The sequence below is a fragment of the Cebidichthys violaceus genome, unplaced genomic scaffold (assembly GCF_023349555.1).
Source record: "Cebidichthys violaceus isolate CVI_PGR_0920_01 unplaced genomic scaffold, fCebVio1.0.p SCAF_84, whole genome shotgun sequence".
Classification (NCBI taxonomy): domain Eukaryota; kingdom Metazoa; phylum Chordata; class Actinopteri; order Perciformes; family Stichaeidae; genus Cebidichthys; species Cebidichthys violaceus.
Window position 1 is genome coordinate 467,279 of NW_027176969.1, and position 12,158 is coordinate 479,436.

General features: G+C 37.4%; 1 protein-coding gene across 1 annotated transcript; it reads left to right on the forward strand.

The window, feature by feature from the left end:
* The first annotated feature begins 678 nt into the window (after nt 1–678).
* On the forward strand, nt 679–9,357 carry LOC137866475 (uncharacterized). Its single transcript, XM_068702409.1, is given in 4 exon segments — nt 679–848; nt 1,164–1,558; nt 1,560–2,838; nt 7,359–9,357. Coding segments are annotated over 3 exon segments (3,300 nt in total). The 5' UTR covers nt 679–848; nt 1,164–1,220; the 3' UTR covers nt 9,042–9,357.
* Nucleotides 9,358–12,158: the final 2,801 nt, after the last annotated feature.

The following is a 12,158-nucleotide window of genomic DNA, read 5'->3' on the forward strand; positions in this document are numbered from 1 at the left end:
CACTATGACTTTTTTTGACATACTATGACTTTCTCATGTCTTTTCTGGACATACAGTATTATACTATGACTTTTTGACATTTTATACTCTGAATTTTTTCAACTATGATTTTTTTTTATGTTGTTTTTTTTGATATACTGAATGACTTTTTCATGATTTTTTTCAACATGCTATACTCTTACTTTTTATTACTTTTTTCAACATACTATACTGTGACATTTTTCATAAGTCACAGTATAGAATGTCAAAAAGATCATATAAAAATCATAGTGTAGCAGCTACTCCACTTTTATATGATCTTTTTTTGACATACTAGAATATCTTACACTGACCTCTTCTGTTATGTTGTCTGTTTGTACTTGTTTGTTCTTTTGGCAGCTGTATACTTCATTGTATAATAATAATAATAATGTATTATTATTGTTATTTTATTTATACCTTTATTTAACCAGGTAAATATCATCAAGATTTAATCCAGCCAAGACAGCAGCAATAGAATGTTTAAAAAAAAATACACACAAACCTTTAAAATGTGTAAATGAAAAAAAAACGATTTAACGTTTAACACACACACACACACACACAACAAGGAAAACAGGAATAAGAAGGAAAAAGTCAAACTCATGTTTGAATGTCAGGGTCTTCCTCAGACAGGCAATAAAAGCTCATCCACAGAGCTTCACTGAGAGGAGGAGCCACTGTGAGAGAGGAGAGCTGCAGAGTCACTCTTCCTGAAGTGAAAGTGAAAGTTAGTCTGAGCGACAGCAGAGCTGCAGTCGAGACAAGTCTCTCTGTTTCTCTCTGAAGAAACATTCAACTGAATCCAGCAGAGTCTCTGACAAACTCTGGTGAGTACACTGTTCTACAGAGAAACGCAATATTTGGTCAAAAAAAAAAAAAGTGAGTTCAAACCAGGATCCACACCAAAGAACAAAGTAGCAGCAGATAAACTAGGCCTGCTAGAAGCTAACTAGCCTAGCTGTTACTCCCTTTGGATTGTCCAAACACAGAGAACAGCATCTGATTTAATGTGTGGATTTATTAATTGATTATAGAGGTACAACGTTGACTTACATAACTGTTATATACTTTGGTAAATATATCCATTTTGTAAGCACCTTTCTAAAGTACTCAAACCCTCTTCTGTAATGGTTCCTCTACAGTAGGTGTCTCCAGGACCACATTCTACGATTCACACTTGTTGTCCTCAGAGTGTAGATATGTCTGCTGCCAGCTGTCTGCTGACTGAGGATCAGTTCCTGTGCTCCATCTGTCTGGATGTGTTCACTGATCCAGTCAGCACACCATGTGGACACAACTTCTGTAAAGCCTGCATCACTGAACACTGGAACGTTAATGTCCAGTGTCAGTGTCCCAACTGTAAAAAGCTTTTCAACACCAGACCTGAGCTGCAGGTCAACACCTTCATCTCTGAGATGGCTGCTCAGTTCAGACAGTCGGCTCAACAGAAAGCCAGCAGCAGCAGCAGCTCAGAGCAACAAGCTGCCAAACCAGGAGAAGTTCCCTGTGACGTCTGCACTGGAACCAAACTGAAGGCCCTGCCTGGTGTGTCTGGCCTCCTACTGTGAGACTCACCTGGAGCCTCATCTGACGATGTCAGGCCTGAAAAGACATCAGCTGATTGACCCTGTGGAGAACCTGGAAGGCAGGATGTGTACGAAGCACGACAAACAGCTGGAGCTGTTCTGTAAGACCGACCAGATGTGCGTCTGCGTGCTCTGCACTTATTCAGACCACAAGAACCATGATGTTGTTCCTCTGGAAGAAGAATATGAAGGAAAGAAAGCCGAGCTGGGGAAGACCGAGACTGAAATCCAGCAGATGATCCAGAAGAGACGAGTGAAGATTCAGGAGATCAAACACTCAGTGGAGCTCAGTGAGGAAGATGCAGACAGAGAGATAGCAGATGGTGTTCAGGTCTTCACCGCTCTGAAGGAGTCTGTTGAGAGAAGCCAAGCCGAGCTCATCGACACGATCAAAGAGAAGCAGAGAAAGACGGAGAAACAGGCTGAAGGCTTCATCAAAGAGCTGGAACAGGAAATCTCTGAGCTGAAGAAGAGAAGCACTGAGGTGGTTCAGCTCTACTGCTCTGAAGACCACCTCCACCTTCTCCAGAGCTTCAGGACCCTGAATGCCGCTCCACCCACCAAGAACTGGACAGGAGTCAGAGTCAGTCCACCTTCATATGAGGGGACTGTGGTGAGAGCTGTGAATCAGCTGGAGGAGACGATCAGTAAACAGATAAAGCTGAAGAGGGTCCAGCAGTCTGCAGTGGATGTGACACTTGATCCTGATACAGCACATCCCAAACTCATCCTGTCTGATGATGGAAAACAAGTTAAACATGGTGATGTAAGGAAGAATCTGCCAGACAATCCAGAGAGATTTGATTATTGTGTTAATGTCTTAACAAAGCAGAGTTTCTCTTCAGGAAGATTTTACTATGAGGTTCAGGTTAAAGGGAAGACTAAGTGGAATTTAGGAGTGATCAGAGAGTCGATCAACAGGAAGGGAGAAATCACACCGACTCCTCAGGATGGTTACTGGACGATAATGTTGAGGAATGAGAATGAGTACAAAGCTCGTGCTGACCCTCCAGTCCTTCTCTCTCTGAAGTCTCAGCCTCAGAAGGTGGGGGTGTTTGTGGATTATGAGGAGGGTCTGGTCTCCTTCTATGACGTTGATGCTGCAGCTCTTATCTACTCCTTTACTGGCTGCTGCTTCACTGAGAAACTCTACCCATACTTTTGTCCATGTCTTAATGATGGTGGTAAAAACTCTGCTCCTCTGATCATCTCTCCTGTCAATCACACTGAGTAGAACAACCACTTGATTTTCTACAGAGAGACTCTTTCATTTAATGTAACAAATCTATATTATTGGTGATTCACGGTGTAAACATTATTGATTCTTCAATTATTGATTCTTTATTTGTCTGTAAATGTATTTCTACTTCTCCAACACACAGATATTAATGTAGAAAATGAATCAACAAAATCTATAATAATAGAATATTCAGCTACTGTGAGCCCAGAAGAAAAGTTTAGTATCGTGTTATTTGTATTTCATACAGTCGTCCTCTCTGCAGACTGTTTTATCGCCTGAACAAAGTGAACAAATCCTCAACAGAATAAAAACAAAGAAACTTTAAACTTAAGTTGTCTTTTGTTTTATACATTTAGTCAAGTACTGTATTTAAGTACAATTTTGAGATACTATATTTGTGTATTTGCACTTCATGCTACTTTTTACTGTACTACATTTCAGAGGTACATGTACTTTTTACTGTACTACATCTCAGAGGTACATGTTGTACTATTTACCTCACTACATCTCAGAGGTAAATCATGTACATTTTATTATACTACATCTTAGGTGTACATATATCTAACAACCAGCATTAATAAAAGAAGAAATAAAGTAAAATCATGACTGAAAAAAACCTTTCATTAGTAAATGTAGTTCTGCATGAAGACCAAATGATGAGATTAGAGAGATTACAGAGATTACACTGTGAACCTACCAGAGGAGAGAGGATGAGGAGGAAGATAGTTGCTGTTACCGTGGTGACGATGATGCTGCAGACTGCGATGGCGAACAGATGAAGAAGATGTTTGAATCCGAGCTGAAGAGGGTCCAGCAGTCTGCAGTGGATGTGATGCTTGATCCTGATACAGTACATCCCAAATCCACCCAGTCAGATGATAGAGAAAAGACAAATACTTTTTTCAACATGCTATACTATGACTTTTTCATGATTTTTCTCAACATGCTATATTATGACTTTCTCATGACTTTTCTGGACATATTATACTATGACTTTTTTCGACATTCTATGACTTTTTTTATGACTTTTCTTCGAATTGCTATACTATGACTTTTTCCGACATACTATACTATGACTTTTTCATGATTTTTCTCAACATGCTATATCATGACTTTCTCATGACTTTTCTGGACATATTATACCATGACTTTTTTCGAATTGCTATACTATGACTTTTTTTTTACATACTATACTATGACTTTTTTAAACAAACTAGAACTTGACTTCTTTAGGACATTCTTCGACTTACTAAACTAAGACGTTTTGTATGAAATTTCTCGACATACTATACTATGACTTTTTTATTACTTTTTTCAACATACTATACTATGACTTTTTTATTACTTTTTTCAACATACTATACTATGACTTTTTTATTACTTTTTTCAACATACTATTGTCATGTTGATTGTGATGCTGGACCCAAGAGCAGAATAGAGGCAGAGCAGAAATGGTTAAACAGTCTTTCATTTGAAAGCACGAGGTTCTGGAGTGTTGTGAACCGGCTGGAGAAATGGTCGGCAGGCTGGAGCAGGCTGGAGGAGCAGAGAACCTGAGGCTGAGGCAGACAAAGGGTTTAACAAGCGTTTCAGCAGTAACATTAGTTCCTGGTTGCAAACTGAACGATCTGACAAAGAATGAGTGCAGGGCTGGAGAATATGAAGCCTGGAGCTTGATTAGGGAAGTACTTTCAGCTGCACCAGTTAATTAGGGGGAGGAGCACAGCCCAGACCATGACAACTGTACTATGACTTTTTCGACATGCTATACTATGACTTTTTTCAACATACTATACTATGACTTTTTCGACATACTATACTATGACTTTTTTCAACATACTATACTATGACTTTTTTGACATGCTATACTATGACTTTTTTGACATACTATACTATGACTTTTTTGACATGCTATACTATGACTTTTTTCGACATACTATATTATGACTTTTTTCAACATATTATACTATGACTTTTTTCAACTTTCTATGACTTTTATGTGACTTTTCTTCGAATTGCTATACTATGACTTTTTTTGACATACTGTACTATGTCTTTTTCATGACTAATTATTTTATGACTTTTTTTTTACATACTATACTATGACTTTTTTAAACAAACTAGACCTTGACTTCTTTAGGACATTCTTTGACATACTGTACTCTGACTTTTTATGACAAATTGCTATATTATGATATAAATATATCATGCTATACTTTACTAAAACTTTTAATGACTTTTCCAATAACATTCATGACATTTCTATGATGCACTCAAGTATCAATTCATAACTTGTTTATGATATGCTATGCTGTGATAGTTTTGATGAGTTACAGCCCTGTTCAAAATTTGCAACAAAACAAGAGGACCAGACGAGTATAAAAGTCATAAATTGACATTTATTTACGAAGTAGAATGTGAAGGAATGTTTGTATATGTGTGAAAATGTCTGAAGCACTGAAACAAAGTCTTGTCAGCAAAGCAGAGAAGCGAACTCCACATCTGACCCAGGAGATCAAGTGAAACAGCAAACCCGACGCAGTGACACCTAGTGGATTAGAGGGGTCATCACATTTCACATTGTTATGAGATACCATACAGTTTACCACACTTTCATAATGACACGCCATACAATATATTCTTACACATACGACACTATGAATATTTTCATTACATTTTTATGACATACTTTGCTCCAATTATTTTCTGACATTTTTAGACATAGACTATGAGAATTTTATCACATTTTTTTATTTACTATCCCATGACTTTCTTCATAAAATTGATGACATACTATACTTTGACTATATTTTAACATGCTATATTATGACCTTTTTTCCACATACTATACTATGACTTTTTTCAACATCCAGTGCTATATTCATAATAGACCACGTCAGAGTGTCACTCAGGTATAATCAGAACATTCTGATGTAGGATTTCAAAATTAAAAACTGTCAAAATATTATTCATGAGCTAACTTCCTTTGAATTTCAGATTCGATTTTACAAGAAATGGTGCATAGTTATAAAATCATTTCAGCTCAGGTTAATAGCAGACCACCTCAAGGTGTCACTCAGAGAGAACCAGAACATTCTGATGTAGCATTTCAAAATTAAAGCCCTTCAAAACCTCATTCATGAGCTAACTTCAAATGAAATTCATGAGACAATTTGTCTAATTTCAGATTAGATTTTGGAGGAAATGGTGCATAGTTACAAAATCATTTCAGCTCAGGTTGATAGCAGACCACCTCAAGGTGTCACTCAGAGAAAACCAGGACATTCTGATGTAGCATTTCAAAATTAAAGCCTTTCAAAATCGCATGCATAAGCCTGGAAATACTCTTTCTAATTTTTTTCTTTTTGGTACTTACTACACTATGACTTTTTTTGACATACTATACTATGACTTTCTCATGTCTTTTCTGGACATACAGTATTATACTATGACTTTTTCATTATGATATACTATGACTTTTTTGACAAACTATACTATGACTTTTTTTTACATTTCATGCAGATTTTTTTAATGACTTTTTTCGATATACTGTATGACTTTTTCATGATTTTTTTCAACATTCTATACTATTACTTTTTTCAACATAATATACTGTGACATTTTTCATAAGTCATAGTATAGCATGTCAAAAAAAGTCATAGTATAACATGACGAAAAAGATCATATAAAAGTCATAGTATAGCAGCTACACTATGACTTTTTTATGACTTGTTTCGACATACTCTTCAATGACTTTTTTTGACATACTAGAATATCATACACTGACCTCTTCTGTTATGTTGTCTGTACTTGTTTGTTCTTTTGGCATATCATCGAGATTTAATCCAGCCAAGACGGCAGCAATAAAATGTTTAACACAATACACACAAACCTTTAAAATGTGTAAATAAAAAAAGCATACAGTATTTCAGATTTAACTTTTAAAACACACACACTAAGTCAAACACATGTTTGAATGTCAGGGTCTTCCTCAGAGAGGCAATAAAAGCTCATCCACAGAGCTTCACTGAGAGGAGGAGCCACTGTGAGAGAGGAGAGCTGCAGAGTCACTCTTCCTGAAGTGAAAGTGAAAGTTAGTCTGAGCGACAGCAGAGCTGCAGTCGAGACAAGTCTCTCTGTTTCTCTCTGAAGAAACATTCAACTGAATCCAGCAGAGTCTCTGACAAACTCTGGTGAGTACACTGTTCTACAGAGAAACGCAATATTTGGTAAAAAAAAAAAAAAGTGAGTTCAAACCAGGATCCACACCAAAGAACAAAGTAGCAGCAGATAAACTAGGCCTGCTAGAAGCTAACTAGCCTAGCTGTTACTCCCTTTGGATTGTCCAAACACAGAGAACAGCATCTGATTTAATGTGTGGATTTATTAATTGATTATAGAGGTACAATGTTGACTTACATAACTGTTATATACTTTGGTAAATATATCCATTTTGTAAGCACCTTTCTAAAGTACTCAAACCCTCTTCTGTAATGGTTCCTCTACAGTAGGTGTCTCCAGGACCACATTCTACGATTCACACTTGTTGTCCTCAGAGTGTAGATATGTCTGCTGCCAGCTGTCTGCTGACTGAGGATCAGTTCCTGTGCTCCATCTGTCTGGATGTGTTCACTGATCCAGTCAGCACACCATGTGGACACAACTTCTGTAAAGCCTGCATCACTGAACACTGGAACGTTAATGTCCAGTGTCAGTGTCCCAACTGTAAAAAGCTTTTCAACACCAGACCTGAGCTGCAGGTCAACACCTTCATCTCTGAGATGGCTGCTCAGTTCAGACAGTCGGCTCAACAGAAAGCCAGCAGCAGCAGCAGCTCAGAGCAACAAGCTGCCAAACCAGGAGAAGTTCCCTGTGACGTCTGCACTGGAACCAAACTGAAGGCCCTGAAGTCCTGCCTGGTGTGTCTGGCCTCCTACTGTGAGACTCACCTGGAGCCTCATCTGACGATGTCAGGCCTGAAAAGACATCAGCTGATCGACCCTGTGGAGAACCTGGAAGGCAGGATGTGTACGAAGCACGACAAACAGCTGGAGCTGTTCTGTAAGACCGACCAGATGTGCGTCTGCGTGCTCTGCACTTATTCAGACCACAAGAACCATGATGTTGTTCCTCTGGAAGAAGAATATGAAGGAAAGAAAGCCGAGCTGGGGAAGACCGAGACTGAAATCCAGCAGATGATCCAGAAGAGACGAGTGAAGATTCAGGAGATCAAACACTCAGTGGAGCTCAGTGAGGAAGATGCAGACAGAGAGATAGCAGATGGTGTTCAGGTCTTCACCGCTCTGAAGGAGTCTGTTGAGAGAAGCCAAGCCGAGCTCATCGACACGATCAAAGAGAAGCAGAGAAAGACGGAGAAACAGGCTGAAGGCTTCATCAAAGAGCTGGAACAGGAAATCTCTGAGCTGAAGAAGAGAAGCACTGAGGTGGTTCAGCTCTACTGCTCTGAAGACCACCTCCACCTTCTCCAGAGCTTCAGGACCCTGAATGCCGCTCCACCCACCAAGAACTGGACAGGAGTCAGAGTCAGTCCACCTTCATATGAGGGGACTGTGGTGAGAGCTGTGAATCAGCTGGAGGAGACGATCAGTAAACAGATAAAGCTGAAGAGGGTCCAGCAGTCTGCAGTGGATGTGACACTTGATCCTGATACAGCACATCCCAAACTCATCCTGTCTGATGATGGAAAACAAGTTAAACATGGTGATGTAAGGAAGAATCTACCAGACAATCCAGAGAGATTTGATTATTGTGTTAATGTCTTAACAAAGCAGAGTTTCTCTTCAGGAAGATTTTACTATGAGGTTCAGGTTAAAGGGAAGACTAAGTGGAATTTAGGAGTGATCAGAGAGTCGATCAACAGGAAGGGAGAAATCACACCGACTCCTCAGGATGGTTACTGGACGATAATGTTGAGGAATGAGAATGAGTACGAAGCTCTTGCTGACCCTTCAGTCCTTCTCTCTCTGAAGTCTCAGCCTCAGAAGGTGGGGGTGTTTGTGGATTATGAGGAGGGTCTGGTCTCCTTCTATGACGTTGATGCTGCAGCTCTTATCTACTCCTTTACTGGCTGCTGCTTCACTGAGAAACTCTACCCATACTTTTGTCCATGTCTTAATGATGGTGGTAAAAACTCTGCTCCTCTGATCATCTCTCCTGTCAATCACACTGAGTAGAACAACCACTTGATTTTCTACAGAGAGACTCTTTCATTTAATGTAACAAATCTATATTATTGGTGATTCACGGTGTAAACATTATTGATTCTTCAATTATTGATTCTTTATTTGTCTGTAAATGTATTTCTACTTCTCCAACACACAGATATTAATGTAGAAAATGAATCAACAAAATCTATAATAATAGAATATTCAGCTACTGTGAGCCCAGAAGAAAAGTTTAGTATCGTGTTATTTGTATTTCATACAGTCGTCCTCTCTGCAGACTGTTTTATCGCCTGAACAAAGTGAACAAATCCTCAACAGAATAAAAACAAAGAAACTTTAAACTTAAGTTGTCTTTTGTTTTATACATTTAGTCAAGTACTGTATTTAAGTACAATTTTGAGATACTATATTTGTGTATTTGCACTTCATGCTACTTTTTACTGTACTACATTTCAGAGGTACATGTACTTTTTACTGTACTACATCTCAGAGGTACATGTTGTACTATTTACCTCACTACATCTCAGAGGTAAATCATGTACATTTTATTATACTACATCTTAGGTGTACATATATCTAACAACCAGCATTAATAAAAGAAGAAATAAAGTAAAATCATGACTGAAAAAAACCTTTCATTAGTAAATGTAGTTCTGCATGAAGACCAAATGATGAGATTAGAGAGATTACAGAGATTACACTGTGAACCTACCAGAGGAGAGAGGATGAGGAGGAAGATAGTTGCTGTTACCGTGGTGACGATGATGCTGCAGACTGCGATGGCGAACAGATGAAGAAGATGTTTGAATCCGAGCTGAAGAGGGTCCAGCAGTCTGCAGTGGATGTGATGCTTGATCCTGATACAGTACATCCCAAATCCACCCAGTCAGATGATAGAGAAAAGACAAATACTTTTTTCAACATGCTATACTATGACTTTTTCATGATTTTTCTCAACATGCTATATTATGACTTTCTCATGACTTTTCTGGACATATTATACTATGACTTTTTTCGACATTCTATGACTTTTTTTATGACTTTTCTTCGAATTGCTATACTATGACTTTTTCCGACATACTATACTATGACTTTTTCATGATTTTTCTCAACATGCTATATCATGACTTTCTCATGACTTTTCTGGACATATTATACCATGACTTTTTTCGAATTGCTATACTATGACTTTTTTTTTACATACTATACTATGACTTTTTTAAACAAACTAGAACTTGACTTCTTTAGGACATTCTTCGACTTACTAAACTAAGACGTTTTGTATGAAATTTCTCGACATACTATACTATGACTTTTTTATTACTTTTTTCAACATACTATACTATGACTTTTTTATTACTTTTTTCAACATACTATACTATGACTTTTTTATTACTTTTTTCAACATACTATTGTCATGTTGATTGTGATGCTGGACCCAAGAGCAGAATAGAGGCAGAGCAGAAATGGTTAAACAGTCTTTCATTTGAAAGCACGAGGTTCTGGAGTGTTGTGAACCGGCTGGAGAAATGGTCGGCAGGCTGGAGCAGGCTGGAGGAGCAGAGAACCTGAGGCTGAGGCAGACAAAGGGTTTAACAAGCGTTTCAGCAGTAACATTAGTTCCTGGTTGCAAACTGAACGATCTGACAAAGAATGAGTGCAGGGCTGGAGAATATGAAGCCTGGAGCTTGATTAGGGAAGTACTTTCAGCTGCACCAGTTAATTAGGGGGAGGAGCACAGCCCAGACCATGACAACTGTACTATGACTTTTTCGACATGCTATACTATGACTTTTTTCAACATACTATACTATGACTTTTTCGACATACTATACTATGACTTTTTTCAACATACTATACTATGACTTTTTTGACATGCTATACTATGACTTTTTTGACATACTATACTATGACTTTTTTGACATGCTATACTATGACTTTTTTCGACATACTATATTATGACTTTTTTCAACATGCTATACTTTGACTTTTTTCAACATGCTATATTATGACTTTCTCATGATTTTTCTCAACATGCTATATTATGACTTTCTCATGACTTTTCTGGACATATTATACTATGACTTTTTTCAACTTTCTATGACTTTTATGTGACTTTTCTTCGAATTGCTATACTATGACTTTTTTTGACATACTGTACTATGTCTTTTTCATGACTAATTATTTTATGACTTTTTTTTTACATACTATACTATGACTTTTTTAAACAAACTAGACCTTGACTTCTTTAGGACATTCTTTGACATACTGTACTCTGACTTTTTATGACAAATTGCTATATTATGATATAAATATATCATGCTATACTTTACTAAAACTTTTAATGACTTTTCCAATAACATTCATGACATTTCTATGATGCACTCAAGTATCAATTCATAACTTGTTTATGATATGCTATGCTGTGATAGTTTTGATGAGTTACAGCCCTGTTCAAAATTTGCAACAAAACAAGAGGACCAGACGAGTATAAAAGTCATAAATTGACATTTATTTACGAAGTAGAATGTGAAGGAATGTTTGTATATGTGTGAAAATGTCTGAAGCACTGAAACAAAGTCTTGTCAGCAAAGCAGAGAAGCGAACTCCACATCTGACCCAGGAGATCAAGTGAAACAGCAAACCCGACGCAGTGACACCTAGTGGATTAGAGGGGTCATCACATTTCACATTGTTATGAGATACCATACAGTTTACCACACTTTCATAATGACACGCCATACAATATATTCTTACACATACGACACTATGAATATTTTCATTACATTTTTATGACATACTTTGCTCCAATTATTTTCTGACATTTTTAGACATAGACTATGAGAATTTTATCACATTTTTTTATTTACTATCCCATGACTTTCTTCATAAAATTGATGACATACTATACTTTGACTATATTTTAACATGCTATATTATGACCTTTTTTCCACATACTATACTATGACTTTTTTCAACATCCAGTGCTATATTCATAATAGACCACGTCAGAGTGTCACTCAGGTATAATCAGAACATTCTGATGTAGGATTTCAAAATTAAAAACTGTCAAAATATTATTCATGAGCTAACTTCCTTTGAATTTCAGATTCGATTTTACAAGAA